This window comes from Mytilus trossulus, unplaced genomic scaffold, assembly GCF_036588685.1.
Source record: "Mytilus trossulus isolate FHL-02 unplaced genomic scaffold, PNRI_Mtr1.1.1.hap1 h1tg000187l__unscaffolded, whole genome shotgun sequence".
Taxonomy (NCBI): domain Eukaryota; kingdom Metazoa; phylum Mollusca; class Bivalvia; order Mytilida; family Mytilidae; genus Mytilus; species Mytilus trossulus.
The window spans coordinates 336,433-355,300 of record NW_026963309.1 but is presented as its reverse complement, the minus strand read 5'-3'; the positions used below and the strand labels follow the sequence as shown (position 1 = coordinate 355,300).

Below are 18,868 nucleotides of genomic sequence, written 5' to 3'. Positions count from 1 at the left end.
ATAGGTCAACATGACCAAAATTGTCAGTTGAGCCCTTTAGGAGTTATTGCCCTTTATAGTCATGTTTTAACCATTTTTTCGTAAATCTTAGTAATCTTTTGCATAAATCTTCTCCTCTGAAACTACTGGGCAAAGTAAATTATAGATAGAGATAATTATAAGCAGCTATATTGACCCCTATATTTTTTTGCTTTTTTGATTCATTTCTCAATTGATCCCCTATCAATATAGACTAGTGTCATCGAAAGCTATTTATATTTAAACTGAGCAGCGAACTTCCTTGAATATACGAGGTCAATATTTTCACAAATTATGCGATTGGCTATTATCACAGAGTCCAACTTATAAAATTCCATTGGTGTTCATCAAACCTGATACAGATAATTAAACATTATACGGACCAACTTTGAAACTGAATTTTGGCTTTATTCGGTCAGCGTTAATGCATAAGTGTTACGACCAGAATCACCTTTAAATTGTAGCCAACAAAAGACACAAATCAATAAAGTTTAAGAAGATTTATTATACACCAGTTTATAAGAAGTATTAAGAAGTATTACACAAAAAAAATGTCAACTTGACTATCAAAATATATGTCTTTTATCGTTTCTTTATAGATTCGGAAATCTTCTCGGGAATCCAATCAGAATCTAAGGTCACAATCTAGTATGATGTTGTTCGTAGAGTACACATTTCAATCCAACTGCTGAGAATATTAATGTTATTCGATGTCTATGTCTGCATTTTAACTTTATTGTCTGTATATAAATAGTTGTCACTGGAAAACTGATAAACGGAAGTTTCTAGAAGTTGTAAAAAGTTTAAATAACGCATCTTTTATTATTGCTACTTTAGCAAATGCAATGTGTGATAATAATAACATAAGATGTTTAATTCGTTTCTCGTCAACATTCTGGAATGATTGTTCCAGTAATTTCTAAATTGCACAGTAATAAGATTATTTTGTAAACAACTATCAGGCCACACAAAACAAAATAGGCCAACATGAATAAATATAATTATTACAATATCATAACATAAGAATATCCTTGAATGACTTTAATTCCCACAGTTGAGTCAATTCATTTTGAGAAGTTTTAGAAATCTTCAATCAATTTATTACAATTATAAGAGGTGGGCATCAACAATGGGTGCTAATTTAAGATTTTAATTATCAAATAAAGGTTCTAAAGTTAATTTTAGAGAAAGATACAGATTGTTTGCCTCTGCAGCTGAAGATGGCACTCTCGTTATGTTATTAGTATCACACATTGCGTTTGCTAAAGTAGCAAAGTCTGAATCGATTTCATTGTCCCATGCACAGTTTTGTTTGAGAAAACGGAACTCTTCACCATCCACTTGCACGACATGTGCGTAATCTCTACACTGTGGATTATCTGTAAAAAGAGCCACCAGCAGAAATTATACTTTATCCTAATTTCTTAAGTGTCTAACCGAAAAAATACCTTTTAATGCTGTCACATTCCATTTGATAAAGTCTATTAATCTAAGTTTACATTGACATTAAAAAACACCTCATATTTTTTCGAATATATAAATTCAGTTTATTCTTATTTCGTTAGCTTAACAATTGTTTTGCCAGTTTTATGGTGTGAATTGACAAATAAATATTAGTATAAGAGTAACATTTTAATACATAGGAATTTGACTACATATGAAAACGAAGAACTGCATGGTCTCCAGTATCCGATTCTGGACAATTAACATACAACGATTTTAAGTACATTGTACTTCTCGTCCAATTTCTATAAAAGTTATTCCATGATTTTTTCTCGAGTATTTGCTGATAAATTTTGTCTACAGAATACATCAACTAGAGTTGTATTTAGATATAATATCAGCACAAATTCGAATAGTAAGAATGACAACCACTAATTGACTGATGGTATATCATAAATGTTCACTTATTAAATAAATGTACTTATCAAAGTCGTGCATAATCGAACATGTAAAATGTTATTTGTTCATAGTTAACACGTGTTTGGTTAATTATACTAGCCTAGGTCGGTTAGAATGGGATATTGAGTTTATGCACGAGTGACCTCGTGTGGTTTAAAGTCATTATCGATATTAAGAATTGAACGATGGACGTGAATTTTTCTTGGAAGATATTACGAGACGTGAATAATCAAAGTTTATTGGTTTTTTAGGACAATCCAAACGTAGTAAATGTCCTTCAATCCCGTAGAGTATCGGATTTTTCCATCTTTTTTAGCAGTTAGATTTTGCTTGTGCATTAATCATTCATGATATTGGTACATAGGTGACTTTTATCTATAAATAGTCGAATCTTCTGGAGTTTCGTAAAGAACAACGTTAAACGATATATACTACTTCATGACCTCATGTGTGTGGTAAAATTTGTTGATTGATGCACGTGGCTTTTCTAGTAAATGATTTAATCTACAAAGCGAGAGCACTTTCCATTTTCATCAGTTAAGAGTCGACTAGCCCTTTTTGAAAGGCTAATGCTTGTTCGACCCATTGCAGTCAGAATGTACAGTAGCATTTTGCCAAATAAATAATATTATTAATCATTTTATTTATTTTCAGATTTGTGGACCACAAGTAAGGGGAAACTGCTTATGTAATAGCTGTGTATTTATATGAACTTTTAACGATATTTAAAAGTATACTTATATTTACAATAAAATGTTCGCTTTTTCTGCAAGTGGCGTCTCCCATGTAAGAGTTTGTGGTTATTTGATAATTATTTTATGCTCGTTTGAGTTAAAGAATTAGAATTTAGATGCTTGAATTCCGAGTAATTTATAATCTTTTCTTTTGAACATTTGAATCATTGAAAATTCAGTATCTTACGTAATAGCTCAGGATTATGATAAAGAAGATCTGGAATTCCAGTAACCACATCTCCCAAAGTCTGTCTTCGTATCCTGTGGTGGTTCCAGGAATGTTTAACCTCTTCTAATTCCGTTCTTATCAAACTAAGGTAGCAGAACTGCACTAGACATCTATAAAAATATGATAAAAAAATAATCAGCATTCAAATGTACCATGAATGCATATACCGAGTTACCGGATCTTTATGGATTTATAGTACTTAGAAGAACCATATTTTGTGTCGTTTACAATGCATAGAAAGTTGGACATATGCTTACAAATATATTATCAAAAACCGCATCAGTGTATTTTTGTCACGACTGCTTTGAACTAGTTACAACAAAATTAAAGGCAAAGTTTGGCAACTCATGTGAACTTTCATATGGTTCAAGACATCACGTGGAATCCAAAATTAGACAAGGTGCAATTTCTCAACAATTGCTATCATTTTTCATTTTTTAAGGCCCATCTAGAGCCCGTCTGCGAGTGCGGGTTTTCTCGTTGTGTTGGCGGTTCATTGGTGGTTGTTGGCTGTTGTCTGCTCATTTGTCGGGTTGTTGTCAATTCGCAATTACAAATGCCTTCACGTCATGTATACATTTGAGGGACAATTTGTTTTCGAGTATCTACACTATCTTCATTTTTAAAAGGTGCACCTCGACATTTTCTTTTAAATTGAATTTATATTTGTTAATGAATTTAGGCTTCTCAGACTTTTTATACGTACTTGTGTAGCTTACTTCCTACCACAAAATTTCCTTCCGCCTGAAGTTTCTGCAAAAACAAGAAATGGGTGGAAAAATCAAGGTTAACTATATTCATCATGATTTCTAACGAAAGTATGCATATCTCATAATATGTTTGCGCTAAACTACTTCCTGGTTCCTTATCGGAACAAAAAATAACACTACCCTTACACCTACTCATTTTCATTTCGCCCACTATTAAAAAAAATTATCTCAGACATGAACCAACGACAGCGACTAAACCACAGGCCATTTGATTATGACAGGATCATTAAAAACGTGGCGGTTATTTTTGATCATTGACTTCTTCATTTCACTCCTCCGCAAAATAAGATATTGTAGAAAAATAATATACAGCTGCACCACGAGCGCATGATACGCCCGTCGTCTTATGAAAAAAATACCATAATAAATGTTTTTGGAATAACACAGATGTTGAACAGGAAGTCATGCAAAGTATATCCTGACTCATTCCTTTATTCCTCTTATATTAAGAGATCAGTAGAAAGCTTAATTAAGAGACAGAAGGGAAAAAATAAAAAATAAACTTAACCAAAAAGCTCAATAAAAATACAATAACTAAATTAAAATAAAGAATCGTCACAAGGTATACAGATCTTTAGATTCATATAAGTCACAAGTGTGTGAAGTTTTATGCAATGATCTTAAATAGTTTCTGAGATACAATGCGACATATATTATGAAACCTCCTCCCTTTTTAAATAAAAAAAAAAAACTCAACATTTTGAATCATCACTAAAAAGAATATAGATCTTTAGATTAATTTAACTAAGAAGCGTGTCAAGTTTTAACGCCGGACAGTTGTATACCATAAAACGTCCCGTCAAAAATGTTGACAGGCTTATAAAAACCGAACACAGTATAGGGTTGTGCATTCGCTACAAGATCGCCTTTAACATGTTCACCATACAATAGCCTTAAATGATAGTTTTTACCATACACAAGTCGATAAGAAACGGTAAGCTTACACATATAAAGGATAGGAGTCACAGTCGAGAATTAGTCAATGGTTTTTACTCGAGTATGCTCAATGAATGTGCGTAATTTTTTTTAGGAATGGCATATATCTTTTAGAATATGCAAATATGTCTGCAGCTTATTTCATACTAGTCCCATATTAAAGATATAGCTAAACTAAGAGTGATCTTAAGGAAATCTTTATCTTTTCGAAGAGAGTTCGGTTCTGGTAAACACTGATAAAATTATCTTCACTTACGTATTTGCCAATTTGTTTTTAATGATTGAACTATATTTACCTTGAAATGGTTTATCCATCGGTCTGTGCATTTTGATCTTAGAGTTCCCCACCATCTTTCAATTCTCTAAATTAGACGTGTTAATAATTATTGTCTTAATATTAAAATCGAGCATGTAGTGAGTTTAAGAATTATGCTTACTTCTGAAATTCTATTGTTCAGGCGGGAGTAATTATCAAACGTCAAACCGGCGGTATGGTTTTCTTTCCCCAGTTAGATTCTTTTTAGTAATTCGACACTATCAGTCAAATATAGTTTTTCAAATTTAACATTTAAGAGGTATGCAGAAAATTTGTATTCAGAATAAAATTACATACCCCCTAATCACCACCACCAGTTAAATGGTCGTTCCCTAAGATTTAATGCGATTTTGCATGCTAATAAATTTACAAAAAGTGTAACCAGTTTGACAGAGGACAAACACTTACTTGGTTGTGTGTTGATTTTCCATACACAAACGAGTTGTCCGCCATGGAATCATTATTGTTTTCTCTGAGCATATTCTGCATAGCAGCAACTGTCACATTTTCAGTGCCTGTGTCAATACATTGTAGTTTTATTTTGTTTAATACTAACTCAATGTAGAATCCGGTTTTATACTAGTAAAACAAATCACATATATAATTAAATGAATAAATACGAAATCAAGCAATTATGTAGGAAAGAGTATTTTTTTTGCTCGTAAAGCTAGATCCTTTCCACATGATACTTCTTTCTAGAATATTCTAGTACCGTAATAAAAGTGTTTTTATCCATTTTGTTTTGAATTCATAATAAAAATAACAATTGTATGTCGATAAATTATTTGACGCATTAAACTTAGTAAGAAAAAACAAAAACTATTTTGGAAGTTGCCTGAATGGCTACTAGACAACACAAATTACCTGCATCTGCACGTACAATATGTGGACAAGCTGGAAAAAAAATGCTTACAATTACAATGTTGAATTTAGAAATGAGCTTCATAATATTAGATGTGTTTTAATCATCTCTAATGAGGGAAATAGCATGGGTATACTCATAAAAGAGGGGTGATGGTAAATAAATCTTGCCATCAAAACTTATACGGTTGCTCATTTTTGAAATAGGTAGGTCCGAAGTACCAACGGTGTACCTTGTAAGCCGAAATTTTATTTTAAAAGTTATTTTTCAGGGCACCTCTATACCACCTTATTTGTGAAAATCTAGACACTGATTATAAATATCAATTTAGTACGTTCATTCTCTATCAACTGTCTATATCTTGCTTAATAAGGGAAATTTGAAGCACACAGATTATTTCTCTTGTGTGTAAAATACAAGTAATTGAAAACATGGAACAGACGGTATGCTGATTTTAAAGACTATCTTATGACCATAACCAATCGGACATCATGGTATTGATACTTATCAGCCATTAAATAGCAAAAGCAACACTTAACGTAATGTATTACCCCACGTGTTGACTAGATTGTTTATAACTTCACCTAGACTGGTTAACAGTTTAAAATAAACAACCAGTAAAAATAGAATGTCACCTTCACGAATTTTTTACTCCATATGACATGGTTACTTTTCTCAATGGCAATCCGGATTTTTATTTACATAATTAGATACAGATTATAAATAAAAGTATGAACATTAAATTCCGAATGTAATATTTATCATATATCGTTAATATCATTGAAAACTATGTAAAATTATTACCGACTACAACATAAAGCATTTCGGTATAAACAACAGTAACATCTAGAGATCAAGATATTTACAAATACAAACCTGACCGTTCTTCAACACTCTGCAGAAAACATGCAGCTATTTGCTTTGGTTGCTTGTTGGTTACACCAGCTTTAAGCCAAATCATGTATCGTGAAAAACTGAAAGGAGTATAGAATTTGAACAATACGACATGAAGAAGAGTTTCATTGTCCAGTCGCTCTGAGGTTTATTTTCTAATATTTATATTATGTAAGAAAATTATTTTGATATGTCAAATTATCTGTAGGCGTACTTTTTTGCACAAACTTAGTAAATGTACAGTTTTAATAAACAAATTGAATGTTTTGCAGTTTAAATTATTTAATATTTTTCTGCAATTTTAGTACATTTACCATTATTCATAAGGGATAAAACAACCAATTGTATAACTGTACATCCAAACTTTTCATCAAACAATCAAAATCTTGCAAATGAACATGTGTTACATTTGAATATTTTAAAAAGACATGTGTCAACTGCTATTCATACAAACACATAGGTAAAACTATTATCACACATACCCATCAATGCATCCAGTGATACATATTCCAAATGGTGACAATTTATCGTATTGGTCTGAAAATGTTAATTAAAAATAAGGATTCTACAAAGCATTTTGTAAAATTTCACATACAAATTAATTCTAGTATTCATGCAGTTTCAATATCTTATAATTTCCGGAACAAAATGTAAAGACTTTGCACAAGACATAATACAAATGAATATCTTGCATCTCAAAATGCAGGAAACAAATGTGTACGAAGTGAAAATCATATCCTGACGGCAATATGAAGTAAGTATTAGATGTTGATTAAACTAAGAATTAAATACGGGAAAATCTATCCCGCTCCACCCGCCCGAACACCAAACAATCGTCCCAAACAGGAAACAGTCAATAAGTATGATTGTTATTGACATTTATAAATAATCATTTGTCTCACTGAACGCTTGTTCATAGTGTGTCTGTCTTTTTGTTTGTGTGTAAGATTATGTAAGTTGGAACATTATGCAACATATTAGAAACATACCTAAATGCCAGATCCAATTGGGTCCTAAAATATTTGATATCATATGTAAATATAAAGTGATTCAATTTCAAGGTTTAACCCATCTTCGCTAGCCAAGGGTTATGATCCACTCTCGCTCTCTTCACGCGGGAGTGGATCGTAACCCTTGGCTAGCGAAGATGGGTTTAACCACAGTCGCTTGAATTTTAGTGATAATATTATATGTATAACAAAAATACTGTTTTATGCCAAGATATGTATCATTAAAGTTCAAGCGAATGTAGTTTAACTAACAATCTTAGCAAAAGTCCAGGCGAAATTTTATGTAAAAAAACAGATTTTTTTCTCACAATATGCGTCTTTTTTAAGTATCTGTAGATAAATGCGATTTTCAACAGCGCCAATGCATGTAAAACAAATGATCCTTTATTGAGCAAGCTCACATACCAACCTGGCAAATTACATTTTTGCTCATTTTTACAAGTACAGTAGGTGAAAAAATAAAATTCACAAAAACATCTATGAATAGTTATTAGTTATGCATTTTAAGAAAAAAAAATGTTTATTCATTATTTTTTTATTATATATTAAATCGAATTCTATTATGATGAGAAATCTCGTAATTATAGCTTAAGATATACATGTAACCTACATGCATTTAAGAGCAAATATCTAAGAATCAACTGTATCATTTTTCCTTATTTCATCGAAAAATGATCGATTTAGTAAATATTTTTGTCAGAATTAAAAATTCTGAGTTCAAAAGTCTATCCTAAATTGAGGTAAATTATATGGCCGACCAAATACCGTTTCATCCCTAACTTCACTGAAGAGACATTTATTGTCGAAATCCGGATCTGGTGTACAAATATTTTGCACCTCATGTTTGTACATGGTATAACATATTTGCCGCAAGTGTATTGTTTTCTGTGTTGTTGCATCTTGCGATCAATTTATTTAGCAATCGCCAATGGCATTCAGCAGGGGTTTAGAACATGAGTTGTTCGACCAGTTAGTCAACTGCGTTTTGTTAAAATGTACCTTTTTTCTTTTTTTGGTCTTAAAGAAAAAATAGATTTACTAAAAGTATCACATATAAACCTAACATTTTAAGGATCCCCGACCATGAGGTCAATGTCAGTTAAATCTTGCCAGACAAACATGTAGACCTTACAATTATTCCTTACCGTACACCAAATATAGTTGACCTATTGATTAAAGTTCATTAAAACCAGACCGCAAAAACACAAACATATAGAATCATGAAAATGAGGTCAAGGTCAAATTATACCGGCTAGATCGACATGTACACTTTACAAGCATGGAATTGCCCATACACAGTGACATTCTGCTTAAAAAAAGATCAAAAGACAAATTTCAGATACTTTAACAAAAAACTGTATCCTTTGAATAGCTTCCAAACATTTTTTTTAATAAAATTTTCAACGTTTTTTATTTAGACTCCACTCTCCAATCTAAATTAAAATTCATAATGATAATGCAGGATAGGAGACTGTATCAATTACCTTTGCTTATATAACAGCGTCGCTTTAACTTGTTACCCTTCCTGTTAGCAGTGCCAATGGGATCTAAGATTCTTACAATACTTCTGACAAGGCTCCTATATGTTTTTGATACAGAAGAAAAAAGAATCATCATTCTAAACGGACAAGCAAAACTTTACATAGAATGTAATGCAACTGTTCGTGAAACGTGTCCACTTAATATGCTTAATGTGAACTATATAAGATAACTATACTGTTTTTAATTGTTATTTGGATGGAGAGTTGTCTCATTGGCACTCACACCACATCTTCCTATATCTATATATACTAGTATATATCATTTGTTTAATTATACGTTTTGTTAATATATTTCATAAGTACATATATGAGAAGTGAGTTCCTCCAAGATGCATGGTGTAATGTGGAATGGCAATGTCTGTTTGAAAAGTGATTTTTTTTGTTTGATAAAATATACAACCCTACTTCTCACATTCATATGACTCATTCAACAAGTCAAGTTGTCGCTTATGCATTAGAAAAATAGTGATCTACGTTTGTTTTCATGATTGCTAAAACGTGAAACTCGTTTTTCCCTTTGAACTTCGCTTTCTTTTTGGTTATGAAAAATATAACTTATTCTATTCCTAAGCAACGAGAAAAGTAAATCATAACCTCAATTTAGTCAAATGAGAGATTTATCGCAAGTCAACAAAAGCAAAATGTGATAACTACACAACCGTCTTGTGCGTCTCATGTTTAATATCAATGTATTGCCAATGATGTGCGATGATAACTAAAAGAACAAACTACGAATATACGAATATTTCAGTCATAAACACTCAAATAGATAAATAGTAAACGAAGTAGTCTAAGATTACCGTCTGACAACAAAGCCATAATTGACTTTCAAACGATGATGCATGTCTGCAATGCTGATATCCTCTTTCAAACCCATTTCCCTCTGCAATTTAAACAAATAATAACATAATTAAATATCAGTGAGATAATACGTGTGTAAGCTAAATTTTGTTATCAAACTATACAAAATAATGCCCCGCACTACACCCTATATTATAACAAAGTCAATTTAAGACTTTCTTTGTCTGAAAGACACAATTGATGTCCTGTAGATGGAAAGTGCAATTCTAAAATAACTTTAACATTTAAACGCTTTTACCACCAAAATTACAAAGTTCAATTCACTCCTTAAAGAGCAAATATTTATAAAAAATCAAATCTCTGACGACACGCACACCTTCAACATGTGTTCAAACAGTCAACAAAGTGAAAACGTCCTAGCAGTTTTTATAAGGCTTTTTTTTTTTAAATTTGCACAACATTTTAAGACATGCGTACTGAATTTTTCAATTGGGAAAACAGTTTTTCAGATTGACCCATCAAGTTAAAATGTCGATTGCGGAAGCACAATACTGCAACTCTTATCTAAAACAAAATCGTACAGGCATACCTCAATAGTAGATAACACAATATCAAAATCTGTCAACTTTGAAACTCCTCTTCTATTGTTAAGTCCTAACCTTGGTAACACCTTTCTTTTCAGATATTCATATCTTGAAAATAAAGAAAGCCTTACACAATCAATAAGTACAACTCTTATGAAGCATTTCAGGGTTTTTTTCTTTCTTTGACCTATAAGTGTCTTTGCAAAAGCAATCAAGTTTATAACCCAGGTCGGAATATTAGAATTTATCATTTGTGCTATTGAAACGGTTTAAAATCATGTGCAAAACATTTAAGAATTGAATGCTTCTTTTTGTAATTTTATTGGGGTGTAAAAGCGTTGACCGAAGTACATTTTGTATGAAGCGAGGAAGCGGTCAACGCTTTTACAACCCTATAAAGTTACAAAAAGAAGCATTCAATACTTATAATTACATTTTTTAGCTACATGTAGGATCATGAAAACACGATTTTTATCCAGTTTTATTTAATTCACCTGTGCACTTTATTGTGGGACCTCGTGTCATCATGCATGATAAATGTTATTGTCTCATGCAATTGTTTACGGAATAACATGTCATGTGCTGTTAGCCAATCAGAATAACGTATTATAATGAAACATACATCTAATGTAATTATTCGAAAAAAAATCGAAATATTCAGGTTCATACTTGTTAATAAAAGAGAAATGAGATCTATACATTCTTTTTGGGGAGAAAAGTTTCAATTACTGTTCAGAGTGTTTCTCTGGTGGTTTTTTTTTTTTGTATTTACGTTAGACTATTTGTAAAACAACCACGTGTATCATTTAATTGATGAATGAATTAGGATCGATCGTACTCATAACTTACTCTGAAAGATGACATTGAAAGAACACTATTGGTAAGGTGCAGTATAAGTTAACATTTTTTAGTGAATAATGATGGGGAAACAAAGCCTAATAATAGTATATAATATTGTCATCTTGGAAACAACAAACTGTTGTTACACATATCTTGGTTACACTGACTAAGATAACCAGTATGATTGCTTATAAAGCATGTGTTTTAGCAGGCACATCTCTTCGACAATTTAAAAGAAAAACGGAAAACAAAAGTCACTATCATTTTGCTGGGGGTAAAAGACAAAAATACAGTGCATTGAAGAAAAAATACTATTTTGTTTAATTTTTTGTTAACTTTTTTTACTACAAAATCGACTATACTACTCATATTATTATTTTCTGTCATGGACATGTACACATATTGCTTCACATAGTTGAATAATGTTTTTGATTCGCGAATATTAATGGTTTAGTTGCGTCCGGGTGTTATTTCCAACGGATGCCTAACCAATCAGATAGCAAGATTGTAGCTTCAAAAACAAAAATAATGTTACCTACTTCATAGGAACAGCATGTCGCTGGTTTAAAAGATGACAAATTATTGTGTGTGTATATCCGATTCTATGGTAATGTCGTATAACTGCTTCAATATCTAAAATAAAAATTTAAAAAAAAAAGATATTACATGATGTATGCTAGCACGACATATATTTCGAAATGTAGTTATCATTATCCTAGATATATATATATGTGATTTAGTGTAAATGTAATTTAATGACAAACTATTTTTGTTATTTATGTGCGTTACATGGTCTTCTATGCAAAGTTATCCAATTAAGGGTGTTACCACCTCTCGTTTTTGAAATTTTTTCCAGCTTTTCAGAATCCTGTGATTTTATCATAATGTTGCCATCAAAATAATGTGTCCGCTAACCCCAACTTTTCTTTTCATAATTTCGTTACATATAGTTTAAAAAGCCATATTTGAAATTCTTGATGTTTTCAATAGTTATTGCAACAACAAGAAACGGCCGATGTTAAAGGTATGAAAAATCTAAAGGGAAACATCTTCCGCCAGATTTTCAATTGCTTATATAGGTTAGCGGCAATAAGTGAAATAAGACTTTTAAAAGTTTGTACTAGACAATAAGCTAACGCCTACGTAGGCATTACTTGAAGTAATTAAGATTGTTTCCTGAAATCTGATGATGAATGTTCAACCTATTTCCGAACATAATTTTAAGCAATAAGTGAACTGTAGTATCTATGTATATTCGGTGACATATTCTTGATATAAAGTAGTTATATACATATACCAAAGATCTTTAAGTTTTAGTATTTTTCGTATTCAAAACAGAAATCAATACGTTTTATGAAATTACAAAAAGATAAAACCAGTGCAAATAGTTGGGATTAAATAGTTGACACAACGAGTCACCACGTAGTTTTCTGACACAGAATGAATGTGGCCTAAAAAAAAAAAAAAATTAAAATTCGACATTTACCTATTATGATCCCTTATCCAAAATCTAAATACATGGTAAGATTTAGCATATCATAGAAACCAAAGAATTCAATTTTTGATAAAATCAAATAATATTTATTTTAGACCCTTTATACATCAATGTGGACCAATTTGATCATCTGGGCCAAATATTGAAAATCTAAATACATTGTTAGATTCAGCATATTGAAGAACCCCATATATTAATTTTTTGTTGAAATCAAACAAAGTTTAATTTTGGACCCCGATTTGGACCAACTTGAAAACTCGGCCCATAATAAAAAATCAAAGTACATGTTTAGATTCAGCATATCACAGAACCCCAAGAATTCATTTTTTTTTAATAAAACTAAGTTTAATTTTGGACCCTTTAGACCTTAATGTTAACCAATTGGAAAACAGGACCAAATATTAAGAATCTAAATACACGGTTAGATTCGGCATATCAAAGAACCCCAACGATTCATTTTTTGATGAAATCAAACAAATTTTAATTGTTTTTGGACTCTTTTGGCCTCTTATTCCTACAATGTAAATCGTTGGGACCAAAAATCCCAAAATCAATCCCAACCTTCCTATTGTGGTTATAAACGTTGTGTGAAATTTCATAGACTTCTATTGACTTATACTATAAAGATATGGTGCAAAAAACAAGAAAAAATGCTTATTTGGGACTTTTTTTGCCCCTTATTCCTAAACTGTTGGGACCAAAACTCCCTAAATCAATCCCAAGCTCTCTTTTGTGGTCATAAAATTTATGTTAATATTTGAGTTAGACTCGTGACCACGTTTACTAGTGGCAGGTACTTTTCTACCTGCTTTTCGATGAGGCCACATCAAAGAAGAAGTGTATGAAATAAACGAAAACAGCAAAGGACACAGTCAAAAATTATTTCTTAATTCTTTACCTTCAGTGACGATCCGTGCCATAGTGTATGACAAAGTAGAGCACCAATGTGTCCCGTCTTTCTCAAAAACCGGAATCGTTAAAGGAGTACTTTAAATGACTTAAATCTGGAAAAAAGTATAACGTTCTTAAACTATTGAAAAATGCAATTTGAAGAATATTTATTTGTTGTAAAAAAAATCCTTTAAGTATCGACTCATGGTGTTTATACTAATCCTACTATCCTTTAGTTTATTGAATGTTATTTGCATTATTATACCTCATCGTTAAATTATGTTGTGTGTGTGTGTGTGTGTGTGTGTGTATTTTCTGTACTGTTTTTATACAGATTTCTCCAGAAAGCACAAGCATGTTAAGTTTATAAATATAAGCCCATTGATTCATACCACATTGTCAGCTCCACAATGACACATGTTAAACAATCCAAACGAAAAAACAACTGCATAAATTATGTACAAAGTAATTAAACACAGCCACAAAATACAACCAGTGATGGTCTTAGAACACGTCTTAGTCCTAAGTCGGGTTAACGAAAGTCTCCTAAAATAAGATACGTCCTAAATTTGGTCCAAAAGTTAGGATATACAATTAGGTGTCTTAGGATAGTCCTAAAGATTACATAGTCCTTAAACGTTAATAAAAACAACAAATATGGCATAAACTCAATACTAAAAATACTAATACAATATTAAACTATCATTAGATAAAATTAATAAAAAAAATCGTTTAATGTTTGTTAAGGATTATGTACCCTTGTGTTGCTTCAATGCTAAACATATTGAAATTTTATAGAAAATCCACAGCCTTTATCCTTGTTCTATCATATTTGGCAATTTGATGACCAATAGATATAGGATTATTGCATGCAGTGCTAGCATTGATTTCCTTAAAACAAGTTTATTCATGTAGTCATTGGTTAGAACAAATACAAATATGGACCAAATCAAGTACACCTTTTAGGGTGCCGGGCGGCTCGACTTTAGTTACTCTGCACCAGGTATTTTGGAATTTACAGGTTGGATAGAACTTTTTGTAAAAAAATAAACACTAGCACATCATAGAAAAGCAAGGGAGTAATCTATATTTCAAATTTTATAACAAAAATCTCTTAATTAAAGGCTGTGGATTTTCTATAAAAATCTTGGTTTATTTGCCACAAAGTACTCTTTTTCTATTAAATGCAATGCAACAGTAAGTAATAATGCTTTGCATCAAGTTTCCCCCTAGTATAAATTATGTTCAAAATGGTTTGTCTCTATTATTCATTTTATCTGCAGTTTTGATACAATTGATGTTTGAAAAATTCGTACAAAAATTGCTGCAGAAGGGTACATAAACCTTAAAGATTTAATTGTATTATAATATGTTTTCCCGTGCTGCCTTTTTTGAATCCTTTAAACAATACTATCAGCATGAGCAACATATTTCAAAAAATTCAAATATGGGAAAAAGTTTACTTCTTTTTTTACCTAATTCTGATTCGATACATGTAATGAAATCGAGTGGACCTAAGGAAAAAACTAGTTTATGTACTAAAATTGCAGCACGAATATCACAAAGTTTTGTGACCATTTACTTTTGTTTTCGTATTAAATTCATTTATACCTTTTATCGTATTTAATAACGTATTTATTAGTATTCCGTAAAAACTTTAACTTTTATTTTGCGTTAATTGTTTTCTATATAAGAGTCACAGGTATTTGGGGCATGGACCCCCCTTTTTTGTACCTCACTAAAAAAAATATTGTTTATTGTTTTTTTTAATTTATTTACAATATTCTACAATGTATAAACATATATCAAGTCTCAACAATCCATTGCTAGTCGATTACAATATTTTTTTTACTATCCATACGTGCCCAAGTGAAAAAAGAAGGTCGAAGGTAATTACCTTCTTCTTTTTTCACTTGGGCACGTATGGATAGTAAAAAAAATATTGTGTGAAATACCTGTGATAAGAGTCATCCTCCCTCTCTTTACATATAGGTTCTAAAATACAATTCAATCTATGTCATACAAATCTCTACATATATTTCCAATTAAATAAATGTGTTAGGATGGTCCTAGGACCATCGTAGTTAGGACGGTCCTAAGACAGCTTTGTTTTACATCCTAAGACATGTCTCAGACACGTCCTAAGAACATCCTAAATAATGTCCTAAGACCTATCTTAAGACTAGCCTGGGGTCCTGGCTAATCTTGGCGACGCGCAGCTAGATATCGGGCCAGGATACCAGGCTATCTTAGGACATATCCTAGGATACTTTCATTGACACGGCCCCTGGGGCCTGTTTATCGAAGCTCTCTTAGGATTAGGACGTGTCCTAAGACCAACTTAGGACACATCTTAGTCCTAAATGGGTTTATCAAACATGTCACAACTTAGGAAAATCCTAGGAATTGTCCTAACTTTAGGATACCAATTTAGGTGTCTTAAGATGGTCATAGGATGGTCCTAACTTTATGATACATTCGAATTTCGTCTTTTGTTCATTTTCACGCGTATTATTTTTAAAGCAGTAGTAAAAATAGTTGGAATTCTCCGTAATGATATAAATAATGCACGAGATTTACATTTGAACTGTAAAAGAATGAAAATGTGACACTCCGAATTCAACTCACCCAAAAATATGTTATGATTTTTACGTATTATATATCTTGTTTACAGGTAGTTTGTTATTTTTTTTATTTTTGTGTCATACAGTTTAAATGTACAATTATTTTACAAATAACATTTATTACCTTTAATTCAAAACTACATATTAGTTATTAGATTCTAATTAACCATATTTGAAATAAAATTATTGATAAAATACATGTATGATATCAAAATTATTTTTTTTCATATTCGGAATGTATTTTCTTTTCCACCAATACTTAAGACATCAGTTAGGACGTCCTAGCTAAGATATTCCTAAGATAGCTTCGATGTGCATGCTGAGACGTGTCGTAAGTCGGTCCTAACTTCATCCTAACTTCTGTCCTAAGAAATTCTTAGGACCGATCTTAGGACAGTTCCGATAAACAGGCCCCTGGTTCCTGACTTTTTTTTTTTAAATAATTAACTTTTTATAAACATATCTAGCGGGAATTGTCATTTAGTATCATGCACTTTCTTGTAGCTAAATCTTTGTGTCAAGAATAGAATAAATAAGACAATTCTAGCTCTATTCAGTTCAGCTTTGAACAATGAAATAGTTCATATTTAAATATCAATTAATTTATTATTGATTTTATTATCTACTGAATAAAGCATTTGACATAGTTATATTTTCAAGTAGGAATAATCATCGGAATATGCATCCATAAATTATCTGTTATACATTTAATCTGGAAATATTCAGCAATAGTTAAACTTAACCCTGTAATAGTTCCCATATTAGATATTTTTAACGCTTACCTTCTTCGAAGTTGACCGCAGTACTGTATTTACACGTATTTCTTATGAGTCTCTTTCTAAAATTTATTATTTTCTCGGATAAATTGCACAGGTGTCAATCAGTTTAAGTGCAGTCACTATCATTGATACACATACGTATTTTTTCACAGCCAGTCATGTGACTTTGTCATATGATAAGCATGTAAAGCTTAAATGCTTCCGACTGAAAAGATAAAATTAATTTGTATCCTCTTAAGAAACCATGATTGACAGTTATTTTCGTGGAAAATATAACAATTGCTAACTTGTCGACTGGTTCTGCTACTAACTAAATGCATTATAAAACAGCAAAAGAAAAACAAACTCCGCACTAAAAAAAGAATATCTGAATTAATATGCATATGGAGCATGTTATCAAAATTGTACTGTCAATAAACCGTAAAAAATATCGATAAATATTCGTGTTTCATATCGTCGGGTTGCAGAAAAGGACCGCCCTCCCCCCACCAAAAAAAATAAATAAAAAAAAATAATAAAATAAGTCCCATCTAAATTATTTAAGATTAATGAAATACTAAAAAAAAAATATTAGAGGTAAGAATAAAATGGTCAAATTCATAAATAATGAGAAGAAGAAAGGCGATTGAAATAAATAAAAATATTCATATAAAACATAGCTTGTGTTTTCCAGGTAGCTCAAGCAGTTTGGTAGAAATGATGCAATGGCGTATAATTTATATAATCGTACTGACAAGATCCGAATTGGTTAGGGGAAAAACCTGCATATTACAAAATTGTATATTTAATAAATAATTTAAATAATTCCATGGATATCGTTAATGGTATATATATACGAAATAACCACAGTCAGTGCCGAGTCGGCAATAATTGCATAACACGGCCGCGACCATCACTGACTAATGTGTTAATCAAATTAATTACAATAGAGTCGGCACCAATCTTACACGGCCGCGAATGTGCTATGTAATTAAATAAAGTTATCAATGTCGGCATCTATCTCATCTTGCACGGTAGATTTTGTTAATGAAGTCAATCTACACCAGTCGCGGAGTCGGGGAACTTACACGGAATCGGTCCAACACTTTCACGGAGTCGGTACAACACTTTCACGGAGTCGGTACAAAACATTCGCGGAATCGGTAAAAACATGCACGGATTCTGAAATCTTACACGGCCGGGAAAGTTCTATATAAAACTTGAACGGAGTCGGGGGGTCCCATGTGGCTTTCCATATTTTTGTATTCAAAGCGTTCTGTATGTCACTGTTGCTGGAGATGTGTCTGCACTAATCATCTTCATGAATGTCGTAGCAATAAACTGCCTTACAGGTATTGGCGTTATAATATAAGTTCTAGCAGCCGCTGTTGTAGGTGGTCGGTCTATCATAAAGAACAAATAGATTGACAGCGTATCACATTACATTTTGTTGCAAATGTACACGCTCGAAGCTACTTGTCTCATTTATTTGTGTCGTAGACCTTTCGCAATTTAAAACATATCATTCGGCTGATTTTTTTAAAACAGATAAGATGCAAAAACAATCGTTTAGTCATAGTATAAATATAAGCATTTTTGAGTTACTGACATCTGCTCTGCGTTGAATTCAGAACGTCACGTTAAACCGTTATTATAAGACACC

At 31.7% G+C, this 18,868-nt stretch overlaps 1 protein-coding gene across 2 annotated transcripts; it reads right to left on the bottom strand.

Moving 5' to 3' along the window:
- Positions 1–553: 553 nt before the first annotated feature.
- On the bottom strand, positions 554–17,426 carry LOC134700896 (uncharacterized). Of its 2 annotated transcripts, XM_063562049.1 has the most exons (16): positions 17,230–17,426; positions 15,779–15,818; positions 13,831–13,936; positions 11,977–12,070; positions 10,603–10,705; positions 10,013–10,095; positions 9,156–9,250; positions 7,651–7,674; positions 7,144–7,198; positions 6,644–6,741; positions 5,770–5,799; positions 5,314–5,420; positions 4,886–4,951; positions 3,590–3,636; positions 2,842–2,993; positions 554–1,397 (listed from the first exon to the last, which is right to left on the bottom strand). In XM_063562049.1, exons 3-16 carry the CDS (start codon positions 13,850–13,852, stop codon positions 1,168–1,170), a joined length of 1,206 nt encoding a protein of 401 aa, XP_063418119.1. In that variant the 5' UTR covers positions 13,853–13,936; positions 15,779–15,818; positions 17,230–17,426; the 3' UTR covers positions 554–1,167. The 2 variants fall into 2 exon arrangements, with proteins under 2 accessions (XP_063418119.1, XP_063418118.1); XM_063562048.1 differs by lacking the exon at positions 15,779–15,818.
- Positions 17,427–18,868: the final 1,442 nt, after the last annotated feature.